This window comes from Bubalus bubalis, chromosome 3 (assembly GCF_019923935.1).
Source record: "Bubalus bubalis isolate 160015118507 breed Murrah chromosome 3, NDDB_SH_1, whole genome shotgun sequence".
Classification (NCBI taxonomy): Eukaryota; Metazoa; Chordata; class Mammalia; order Artiodactyla; family Bovidae; genus Bubalus; species Bubalus bubalis.
The window spans coordinates 15,011,109-15,024,002 of NC_059159.1; the positions used below are offsets into that span (position 1 = coordinate 15,011,109).

General features: G+C 39.6%; 1 protein-coding gene across 2 annotated transcripts in view; it reads right to left on the minus strand.

Annotated features, from left to right (window-relative positions):
- Positions 1-12,716, minus strand: part of DDX42 (DEAD-box helicase 42) — a 36,099-nt gene extending 23,383 nt beyond the window's left edge. The window contains exons 1-3 of one of the 2 annotated variants that reach the window (XM_006041623.4): positions 12,283-12,716; positions 2,412-2,648; positions 525-675 (exon numbers count right to left, since the gene is read on the minus strand). In XM_006041623.4, the coding sequence (XP_006041685.1) occupies positions 525-675; positions 2,412-2,632 (372 nt within the window). In that variant the 5' untranslated portion in view covers positions 2,633-2,648; positions 12,283-12,716. Of the gene's footprint in view, positions 1-524; positions 676-2,411; positions 2,649-12,282 lie in introns of those variants that run through there. The other variant, XM_025279844.3, reaches the window with a different exon arrangement.
- Between the last annotated feature and the right edge of the window lie 178 nt (positions 12,717-12,894).

Genomic DNA, 12,894 nt, shown 5'->3' on the forward strand with positions numbered 1-12,894 from the left:
TTAAATAGAAAAGTCAGAGACATGGGAGAAAAGCACAAAATCACAAAAAGCCTAGTGAGAAGAGTTTTAAGGAGGAAGAGGTCACAAGTCTCATTTTCTACAGCAAGGTCACGAACATGGATAAAAAGAAATAAACACCAAAAGTACGGAATACAGAATCTGTAATTTTAGCAAATTCCTTAAGTTTAATTACCTGACATAAATATGTATTCAATAAAAGCTAGACTGAGTAAGATAGTATTCATTCCATTTAAGACTATACCAAGAATTATTAAAATAAAACATACCACACACACACACACACTTGAGCCACTATGTTCAAGGGTTACAGTTCAAATTCCTAGGCATCAATCATCTCTGAAAATGCTACAGGGCCATGGAAGTATATTTAAGAAACTATGGAATACAAGAGCAAAATTCTCTCAACAAAGGGCCAATAAACAAATTCTGAGGACTAAAGCACTAGGTTAATCTGACCTGTTTCTAATTGCTAAAGATGTTAACGTAGCAGAGTTGATACTTGCCTCCACTTCAGCCATGAATGCCTCTAAGGGATCATCATCACTGTCAGAGTCTACTGGCTTGGAATGGAATTGCTGGCGGGTAGGTGAGTTCTCAGCAGGAATGTAAGGTAAATCAACGTTACTAGAATCTTCTTCCTCATCTTCAAAATATCTGAAAATTAAGATTCATGATTGATAAAGTGAATGTTTAATTTGGGGGTGGGTGACTCTTTCATTTAACAAAATTTTTATTATGGTATGTATATGTTACCATTAAAGAGATTTTGGTCCTTTGGCTTAGGACTTAATTATTAAGTATCACTTGATATATGCCAAATTCTAATACAGCAAAAAAACCACAGCAGATTCTCCATTTCAGTAGTGTCTGCTAAAAATTACATTTCTAGTTCTGTCAAAAGGGATGAGTTTTCAATACAAAATTATCAACAACATATCACTGTTGAATAGATACAGCAAATATTAAAGCACATGCTATGGGAAAAATACTTTCGTATGAAATATCAAAAGCCTAGTTTATTCTTCACCACACTTTAAAAACTTTTAGATATTAAATTCATAAGGCTAGAGATGTTCTTAAGAAGTTCTGGGCTATTTTCTAAGAACCAACAAAAAAACTTCTAGAATTGAAAATAAATGCTCAGGAGTATAGCCAATATTTTATAACTATAAAAGGAGAATAACCTTTAAAAACTGTGAATCACTCTGTTGTACACTCAAAACTTATATAACACTGTACATGAACCACACTTCCTCACCATACTATGTTACGTATTCAGAAAACAACTTCGACATCTGGAAAAAGTACCACTTTCCCTCTAACAGATATCCCAGAAAAGAATATCGATATAGCTATACACTAAAACAAAACAAAAATACTGTTTAGAGCTCATCTCAGAATTAAATGAAAGAGTAATACAACAGAATATTAAAGAGATCAAAACTACTGCCTAAACTTCAAAGTATTTCAAGTCTTCATTTTAAAAGCTCTAACCATTCTTATATGCTATACACACACACACAAATGCATATTTCTTTATACAGTAGTTTCATTTAATGTATCCCTGAGCTGGTAAACTGGTCTCTAGAATAATGATCCTGGACTTTGCTAAATCTTAAACACTTACTTATAAACTTAATTGCTAAATAATATACCAATTTTTTAAAATGCTGCTAAATACTTTAAAAACTGTGATCTTGAAGGTTAAAAAAAAAAAAAAAAGCTCAACAGTGTAATGACCAGGCTAGAAATAATAGCAATATAACATTTCTTTAGACCTGGCAAAAAAAAAAAAAGAAGAACTTAAAATCTGTAAAGAATTAGAGCTCAAACTTTCAAACCCCAGCTTTTCAACAATCACTTTATTAGACAATCAAGCTACAAAAGGTAACTGGTAAATATGGTTCCTGAGAACTGTGAGCAAAAATCTGAGGTTTTCCTACCACTGTAAGATGTTACAACACAACAGTTTAACAGTTTTAAGGACTTCGGTGTTGAGTCAAACTATGTCTCTACCAGTTCTGATAACTGCCTGTGTTTACCAAACAACTTCTATGCTGTAAATAAAAAACTTCAGTGAAGAACACCAAAAACCATGTAAATTAAGTAATTCAATTTAAACAAAACATTTTAGCCATATTTAGGTTTCAATGGCCTCAAATCCGTTTTGGAACAAGGAAAAATAAAGGACCACACAAGTATTATATTTCTTGTGAATGAGTGAACGTAACGATTTAACTTGTTAGAAACAATGCAATTCAGTGAGATAACCAATTTAAGAAGTCATGTTATTATTTGAGAAACAAATGGTTTCTTTGCTTCAATTTTTTTGATGGAATGAATACCTCAAAGACTAACCTTGCTAAATACCAGATATTATTACCACTTACGCATTTTCTTCATCGAAGTTGGCCCGTTTAGAACCAATTTTGTAGAAAGAAGGGAGCTGTGGTGGAGCCGACTTTCCAAAGCCGGAAGCAGAGCTGGCTGCCCCAAAGGCACTGTGGGACTGCTGCGGGAGCTTGGGCTCCTCCTTCTTGCCAGCACTGATGGCGAAACCGCCAAAACCAAAGCCCCTCTTGGTGCCGGGGCCACCTTTATTCCAGTTCATGGCGTCAGAGACTGATCTGTTAGGAACAAGACACACGTACAAATTTAACTTTATATAAAGTGAACAGCCCACTGATGTTTATGTCTCTTCCAACCTTTACCTACAATTTTAAACATTTGCCTCTCAATTAAAATTTTAATTTTGGTACAAAAAAGATTGGCACAACTCTGTAAATCAATTATACTTCAATTAAAAAAATTTTAACTTTGGACTTCAGATATTCAATATGCTAACCTCAGATACGCAGATGACACCACCCTTATGGCAGAAAGCGAAGAGGAACTCAAAAGCCTCTTGATGAAAGTGAAAGAGGAGAGTGAAAAAGTTGGCTTAAAGCTCAACATTCAGAAAACGAAGATCATGGCATCCAGTCCCATCACTTCATGGGAAATAGATGGGGAAACAGTGGAAACAGTGTCAGACTTTATTTTTTGGGCTCCAAAATCACTGCAGATGGTGACTGCAGCCATGAAATTAAAAGACGCTTGCTCCTTGGAAGAAAAGTTATGACCAACCTAGATAGCATATTCAAAAGCAGAGACATTACTTTGCCAACAAAGGTGCGTCTAGTCAAGGCTATGGTCTTTCCTGTGGTCATGTGTGGATGTGAGAGTTGGACTGTGAAGAAAGCTAAGCGCCGAAGAATTGATGCTTTTGAACTGTGGTGTTGGAGAAGACTCCTGAGTCCCTTGGACTGTAAGGAGATCCAACCAGTCCATTCTGAAGGAGATCAGCCCCGGGTGTTCTTTGGAAGGAATGATGCTAAAGCTGAAACTGCAGTACTTTGGCCACCTCATGCGAAGAGTTGACTCATTGGAAAAGACTCTGATGCTGGGAGGGATTGGGGGCAGGAGGAGAAGGGGACGACAGAGGATGAGATGGCTGGATGGCATCACCGACTCAATGGACTTGAGTTTGAATGAACTCTGGGGGTTGGTGATGGACAGGGAGGCCTGGCGTGCTGCGATTCATGGGGTTGCAAAGAGTCAGACACGACTGAGCAACTGAACTGAACTGAACCTTAATAAAGCAGTCACATTTTCTTTTTTTTTGATACACATTTTTAAATTGGGAGATAACTGCTTTACAATTTTGTGTAAAGTTGTACACAAAATTGCTGGTTTCTGTTGTACAACAATGGGAATCGATCATAATTTTACATACACACACACACCCTCCCCTCCATCTTGAGCCCCCTTTCTCTCCAGGAATCAGTCATACTTTTACACACACATACACTCCTCTCCCTCTTGAACTCCCTTCCTTGAAACAGTCACATTTCCTGAAACACTGAAGACACCATAATTTATTTTACTGAGATCTCAATCGGAACAGGAATTCAGTATTTAATGTCATACCCTTCAAAAAGATTTGATTGCCAGTTGAATATCTTATTCAGTTAGCCTAATGTTAAAGATTACAAAGAAATTTCCTGAGCATCAATCAAACTCATTTAAAAATAAAACTTTTTATCTTATTAGCCTTGGTTTCAAAAAACCATTTTTTAATGAAACAAGTTACCTAAGTTTCACAGAATAGCGGAAAACTCAGAAAGCAAAAAAGAACAAAATTTAACACTACCTGAAACTCCTCTTCCAGATACACAATTTTGTTGATATATTTTGCTATTTTTTCTATGCATGTGTATACACACACACAATTTAAGATCAAAACTGAAACCATACTGTACAAATTGTTTTACTGATTTCTTCACCTTATGATACACATGACTATGTGAATAAATACACTTCTCTACTTCTGTTTCTTTTTTTTTTTAAGTTGTGAAACATATCATATATCTTTGTCCATACTCTTAATTATTTCCTTAGGCTCAATTTTTTAAAAATACAACTGCTTATCAAAGGGAAAGTGCATTTTAAGTTTCACATTTATGGAGAAGTGTCCATTATACACTGAGTAACATGATAAAGGCATAAAACAAGGTTGGTGGTATGATTCAATGTAAAAATATGTGTACCTGTACCAAGATAGTTGGAGGGCTATTTATCAAAATGTTAATACCAATCATTTGAATTTTACTTTTTTTCTCTTTTAATAATGGTATTAAAGTTTACCATTAATAAGAAAAGTTTATATTTTTATAAAAGACTCTGAAGTCAACGTGAAAAGAGTTTCAAAAACTGCTTTTTACGATGGCATTGTTGAAGTGACTAGGAATAGGAACAATATGCTCTGCTCTTCTGGTTCTATACCCCGCTCACCGGTTTTGTTTTACTGCTGTTACACAGTACTTAGTTCAGTCTGTTTAGTATTAAATTTGATTTATGCTATGTCAATCTCTACCCTTAACTCCAGGTAGGGACTGTCTTTACTCATTTTGGACCTTTCGTAGAAAATATTCACGGTTAGAGTAAGCACTTAATAAGTAATAGCTTACTCAAACATAATTAAGACCGTTTCTTGCCTTCTTCTGGAATCCCTTAAGAGGAATCAACATAATTCTAGTGAGATGATATTTAGTTAGAAGATTTACAAGCCAGAAAATTTTAGCATCTGAGAGTACTGTTTAACCAATCTGTGAGCCTGGCCTTCCAAGAGCTGTTCCTAAGCAACAAAAATTACAGATTTTGAATTTTAACCTTTTTCCTAGTGTATATAATGCGTAATAAGAGGCTGTTAATAATTAATCCATTAAATTTTGGATTCTGAATTTTATCCCTTTTCCTTGTGTATATAATGCATAATAAAAGGCTAACAATAAACAAGCCATTGAAATAGACAGGTAAAGGAAGGATGGAAAAAACAAACGTTGGTAGATTTTAAGAATTACATGAATAATCTCATGGCTTATTGAAAGCCTGTTGAGAAAGTTCAGGCATTGTATTGGGTGCTGGGCATTTATCTATGAAAGATACAGTCCCATACTCAAGGAATTCAGTGTAGTTTTAGGCAGCTTACAAAAAGAAATGATGTGTAGAGGTATTACAGAAAGCGCATTCATTGATGGCCCAGTAGAAGAGTACCCAACCTACCATGAATGGGGGACAAGGCAGTTTTTCTGGAGATGACAGTCGTGTTAATTTTTTAAACCTGAGGAGGCATTAGACCAGGGAAGAAGTGCCAGAGAGAAATTTTAGACCAAAGGAACTGTAAATGCTACCACAAAGGACTAGAAATAGTTCAGTGCAGCTAGAGTTCTCTAGGACTTTTGGGAAAGTTGCAGGCACATGTTCAGAAAGACAAAGGGCCCAGATATAGGGTTGCTATACTATGCTAAGAATACACCATACAAAAATATACTCTGCCAGCTGTAAGGAATCATTAATTTTAAGCAAAAAAAGAGGACATGTTTTGGATCACCATTTTAGAGAGATCAGATGAGAGATGGCATGAAAAGTTGGGACACAAGGAAAGTGGTTAGGACATTATCATAAAAATGTAGATAAACCACAACAAGGTACTACAAAACTAAGGAAGTGGCTATGAGGAAGGGTGGGGTGTCGATCTGATGTTTTACTGAGGTATTTACGAGGAAGAATCAACTGGGGAGAATGACCAAATCAGACGTGAAGCTGAGGAGGAAGGACAAGTCTAGAATAATTTTGGAGGGTTCTGGCTTTTACAGATTGGGTGAATGATGGTGCCATTAACAGAGATTGAAACCCAGAAAAGTCACGGGTGGAGAAGCAGATAGAAAGTGAGATCAGTTCACAGTACCTATGGGAGCACTCAGGATAGCGGGCAAGTAAGGTCTGTAAGTGCAGAGAGAGATCTGTGAAGGAGTTATAGGTCCCACACGAGATGTCCGCATTTGAGGTTACTAATGTAGATAAGCCAGCAGAGAGGGCAGACAGAGCGAGAAAACGGGTGTTAGTGGAGGTCCATACTTAGGAAGGATTGGGAAGAGAAGCTCACGTGAAAACCTGACAAAGAACAGAGAGAGAGAGAGAGAGAAGCAGAGAACAGTGACATAGATGGTGCAAAGTTTTAGAAGCAGAAAGAAATGTCCAATGTTAATAACAAAAGAGGAGATGGGGCGCGGGGGTAAGAACTGAAAAGCCCCTGCTGAAGCAGTAGGGAAAAAGTTAAGTGATGACTGGTAAGGGGTAGAGTAGAGGCTGAAGACAAGGCCAAGAGGAGTACAGATTACTTTCTAGGCCGTTTACCAATGTGAAAAAGAGTGTGAGGTGTTAACTAGAGGAATTTTGCTTTTTGTTTAAGGAAGACATCTAACCACGTTTATATGCTAAAGAGGAAAGGCCAACACAAATAGAAAAACTGAAGATTTAGGATGACAGGAAAAATCACAGGAACAAGCTGTTGCCGAGAGCTGAAGAGAAAAGACCAAAACCTTTAACAAGGAGTAAATAACACTTCCCCCTAGGCTGAGGACAGGAGAAAAGGATGGGCATAAATTAATCCCACTAAATAACCAAAGGGCTCAAATTACAAGAGAAATAAATCAAATACTTGGTTTTAAAAATTCAACTTCTACAGACAGGCAAGCAGCATGACCTTGGGCAGGTGAGAGTTGCTTAATAGCTTAAAAATATGCAATACTTTAACTCTTCCAAGATGTGGGTCAACCCAAAGACTGAGAACCCTTAAGTGCCCCCACACCTTTCACTAGTGTGATCTAGGTCACACTGCCCATGTTCCCCGATTAACTGTCTCCAGCAATGCCAAACAATTGTGCTTTCTACAACCCACTGACTAGAATGTCAGCGCCACGTGGGCAAGGACTTTCTTGTTTTGTCCAACATAGTATCTATAGTGCCTGGTGTACACAGTACTCAAAAATTTTTCGTTGAATGGATAAATATCAGGCTCTTCAAAATTCATCCCAGTATCTGTGAAATCCATCAGCTCCTATTATTATAAGCCTTACTATCTAGCCAACCAGCTGTCCTGATGAAATCTAAGCCAGGTCATCCTCAGACACCACTGATTTTGACTTTCTTGAACAGTTTTCCTACTATTAGTCCGTGTGTATGGCTACAGGTCCTCAACAATCAGAGGTCTGAGGGACTGTAGCAGATATAAGAAGCACAAGATGGCCAACCTAATCTCTATTTGGTTTTATCTTTTTTTTTTTAATAAGCCCTCCTCTGCTTAGGTTATAAGTCTATGAAAAGTACTTTGCATTCTCTAGGCAAACACTGGAGAAGAGAAATCTACTCAATAGTTAATAAGGAAGTCAAAACATAGTGAGGACATTAAAAAATTAATGTAGTCCACCATTCACGGGTCTTCTCAAAGCTCCCTTTATAGTGGCTTCTTAAAAAACCATTGAACTATATGATACAGCATTTCCTCTCCTGACTGAGTATATACCCAAAAGAACTGAAAACAGGGAAGACATTTGTTACACCCATGTTCCAAGTAGCATTATTCACAAGACAAAAGGTGGAAGCAACCCAAGTGTCTACAGATGGATGAATAAACTAAATGTGGCAAGATAAATATATAGCAATAGTACTCAGACTTAAAAGGGAAGAAAATTCTGACACACGCTACAACATGGATGAGACTTAAGGACGTCAAGTTAAGGAAATAAGCTGGACTTCCCTGGTCATGCAGAGGATAAGAATCTACCCGCCAGTGCAGGGGACACAGGTTTGATCCCAGGTCCGGGAAGATTCCACATGCCCTGAGGCAACTAAGCCCTCGTGCCTAGAGCCTGGAAACTGCAACAAGAGAAGCCATCGCAATGAGAAACCCACACACCACAGCTAGAGAGTAGCCCTCGCTATTACAGAACTAGAGAACGCCTGGACACAGCAATGAAGACCTAGTCCAGCCAGAAATAAATAAAAGAAATAAGCCACTCACAAAAGGACAAATATGGTATGATTCCTCTTACATGAGGTACTTAGTCAAACTCAGAGGCAACGTAGAAGGGTGGTTGCCAGGAATTAGGAGGAGAGAGGATGGGGAGTTACTGCTTAATGGGGGCAGAGTCTCAGTTTTCTAACATGAAAGAAGTTCTATGGACACTGCGGTGCTGATGGTAGCAAAACAGTGTGGACGTACTCAACGTCCGTGAACTGGCCACTTGAAAATGGTTTTGATTTTTCATGTGTTATTTTACAAGTTAAAAAAAAAACCCTTGAAAATCAAAGAATCAGAATTCAACCACACATGTATTTTTAGAGTGTTATTTTATCTGGTTTATGAGGGAGAATGACGCTGTCCAGACCTGTTTCTACTCTAAAATGCAAATATACTTGTGAAATTTCAGTTACATTTTTTCTCTTTAAAAAATAGTGCTTTTAAAAATAAAACATTTACTTTGAAAAGAATTAGCTAATAGAACCATAAGCAAAATGTATCAGCATTTGCTTTAAAGAGAGCAATGTGAGTTGGGTCTTAGAAATCACAAACATGTTTTATGTAGACCAATAATCACCTTCTGTTTTGTGCCCAGTACTGAGAGGTAACATCTCTCCCTTCCTTCACCTACAAGAAGTGAGGGAAACAGCCCTATGAGGTAAAGTATTAACTGAAGTAACAGTGGGTCAGAAATAAATAGCAATAAGAGAAAATAAGAATTCCCACCTCTTTGGCAGGTGTTTGTTAATATTTTGGAACTAAGGAAAATCACACTCAAAGGGGGTGAGCACTCAAACCTCCTTCGGGGTTTCTCCAGACCCTGACCCCTCTTCTGGCCACACACTTCTGATCCCGTCATTCCCTTCAATTCAACAGCTCTCTAGTTACTCAATCAGGCTGGAATGAGACTCTCCGTTGTGGCAATGAACTACTTTACATGCACTCTGGTGAATGCTCTTCCCTCAACCTGCGTTCTGTTCCCACCAGATCTCTCATTTTATCTATCTGCCAAAGCCTATCCTTCAACACCCATCTCAAATACCAACTCCTAGAACTATGACATGAATATGATTTCCCAGAGAAAAGCTACTTTCTTCATTCAACTCCTGTTCTAGTCTTAAAACACCCAACATCTATTCAAAACTATCTGTGTTCTTTTTTTCTCTCTCCAGCTCCATGTTACAAACTCAATGGCTTATTCATTTTCTTTTTCTCTTCTGTTTTCCAGAGAATACACTCATCATTCATATTTATTCAACATATAGGAGACCTGGGGAGATTCAAAACTTGGCCAACGAGAAAAATTAAGGACAGCATAAAGTATCAATACCTGCTTGGTACTGTTTTAGGCACTAAAATGTGATTTAGTAGAAAATCTTAACAGCACAGTAAAGCAGCACAGACCATGGAGCCAAGCTGCCTACGTTTAAACACTGGCTTTGTCAACTAACTTGATTTGAACTTCATTGAAGTTATTCAGCTTCTCTGGCCTTACTTTCCTCATCTATAAGATGGTGAGACTATCACCTACTTCATAGGGTTGGTGTGAAAAACTGAATTCACATACAAAAATACACCTGGAACAAAGCCTGGCAAATGGTGCACAATGTGTATTAGCTGTCATGTTTATCATTATTTTTTTTTTTTCCAGAAATCAATCTCTCTGTTGGTTAATGGAGAATATCAAGTTAAGATGTCTCAAGTTTCTTTCAACTTAGAGATTCCATACCCTGGTGCCATATGACACTGAAAATGTCAGAGATCACTACAAGTTGACAAATGGGGACAGGTTTCAAAAGAGAGCTAGAACCCAGAAGATGAGTTTTGTTTTTTATTTTACACGGAAAGATATAAGCTGAGTAGAGAAGTATGATGCAAGGAGGAAAGCTAGAAACAGCAAAGTCTAGGAAAGTACAATAAGTGTAGGAACATAAGGAAGATAATTTGGCTAGTTTATGTTTTGAGAAATTGTGGAAAATAAGATATAAATGACTTTAAAAATAGTGGATTAAAAACAAATGATTATAAAGTTACTTTTTCATTATCATTAACATTGTGTTTTTGGAGTAGGAGAAAGATTTCTAGTGACAGTTGATCACCATCTACTCTATCTAATAATCTGCCTTGAGAATAACTCACACACTATAAATCTGATTATTTAGCAAGAATCTGTACAAAACCCAAGAATTTCAACACATTCTTCTAAAGCCAAAATAAGTAACTGCTAGATTACACTTGTTTTAGAAGCATCTCTTTTCTCTCTGCCAGCTTAAAGAAACTAAGAGCTGATTACATAAAGATGTGATAAAACTAAAACATAAAGAACTGTACTCTTCCACAAATTGCACTAAATTATTAACAGTGTAGGTCAGATCTTACTATTCCCCTGCTCAAAACTCTCAGTTTCCATCTCAGGCAGAAGAAAAATGAAATCTTCACAACAGCCTAAAAGGTCCTGGTTGTCCAGTGCTCCCTGCAACGCCTTGTTCCCCTCCCTGACCTTATCTCCTAATAATTCCTCCTTTTTGCTCACAGTACTCCAAACATGCTGGTCTTCTAACTGTTCCTCTAACAAGCCAGCATTGTCCTCTTCAAGGTCTTTATACTTGCTGGTTCCTCTGCCTGGAAGGGATCATTCCTCCAGAAACTTAGCTGAGCTCACTCCCTCACCTCCTTATCTAGTCTGCTTAAACATCAGCTTGTCTGTAAACACTTCCCTGACCATGCTGTTTAAAAAGGCAACATCTCCCCATTCCTCTCTTCAGCTTTATTTTTTTTTCACCTAAGGCATTAATCATCTTCTAACATACAGTATAATTTATATATTTGTTTTCTCTCTTTCCCTCACTACAACGTTTCATGAAGGTCCGGATCACAAATCAAGCACACTGGTAGGGAACAGGCACACAGAAGTTATCGACAAAAATATTTCTTGAGTGAATGAACTGCATATTAGGCCATAGTATGTCCCATCTGGGTACAGGAAAATACAACATACATTTTTTTTTCCTTCACCACTTAAAGTCTAAACATGAATTCTGGTATCAAAGACGTTCCACTGGGCTTGGCTCTGGAAAGTTAAAGCGAATTAAAACACAATCTCTGCTCTTTAGGAGTTCGGTGGTGTGCATATAGAAAATAGATATATACAAAGATCATTCACAAAAAAACAAAATGTATGGGAACCCAGAGGAATCTGAATGACCACCCAAAGGGGTGAGGGGGCAAAGCTTCCGCTAAGGTGATAAGAAAGCTAAGATTCCCCCGAAGTCTCGACTAGTATGATTGTTCTTCCTTGTATTATTGGTGCCTAAGCTTGCAACTCCATATAAATTATTTACCCACATTAGAAAGGCTCTTTAGCAGGCCGTAGAAAAGTTTTGTGAGGAGGCTGATGCTAGTCACAGATACACTCAAAGCTACACAAAGATCACCGACTATGCCTTTCACTGTCTTCAGATTTGGCAACTTTGGCCTGGCAGGTCCCCCGATCTGGAGACTAGCATCTGCTAACTGCTGCTGGCTCGGATCAGAATCCTCCCCGTGCCTATGCCTCCCGAAGCCCAGAACCCTACAAATCCCTTCCCGGACGGGCGAGCGCCGCCTCCGGAAAGCCGCCAACTGGGCCTCATCAAGAGTTGTGGCAGAAGCGGGAGCCGTAGGAGGGCGACGAGGCTCCGAAAGGCTCCTCGAGTCTTCAGTCCCGCACTCCTACCCCTCCCCGGGCCCCTGCGCCTCGGCTTCCTGGAAGCTCCGCCGACTCTTTGTTAAGAGAGGCCGCGGTTCCCTGGCCCTCACTAGGCCCCGCAGTTGCCTGTGGTGCCCCCAAGGGGTTACGGCCCCGCGTCCAGACCCACCTCGCGCAAACCTGCTGCTGCGGCTGCAGAGGCAGCTGCTGCTACCACCGACTCGGAGAGAACCTCACGGCCCGAAGTACGCGCGGTCCAGGCCCAGTCCCGCCGCGCTCCGCCCTCTCCGCCCCCTTCGCTACCGCCGCCGCCGCCACCGCCTCTTGGCCCGTTGCTGACGGAGGGGGAGGGGAACAAAACCGGACATGCGCAGTGCGGAGAGCGCGGGCCGAAGGGCGGGGCCTGGTCTACGGCTCCCGGAAGGCGCCCCGGGCTCTGGGCCTTAAGGCTCCCGGATAACCTCACAGACGCCTCGGACCTGAGTGAGGAGTGTTCATGGCCCGTATAGGGAGTGGGTCTGGGAGTGAAGAAAGTAGTAGTGGCAGGGAGCCGCCAAAAAAAATAATCCCCCAAAAGGGGCTCGAGTGGAAAATACATGCACATGAAATTGCCGATTCCCTAAACTCTGCTCTTTAGCAAAAACGACCTGGGCGACATTTCTCCGTGTGCCCCTGGACACGTGGTCTTGTAGAGCATGGTGACTTTTAACTTCCGGAGCACGGGTTCAGCGTGATGACAACTAGACTGAACCCTAGCGGAGAGCACTGGGATAGGCGCCGG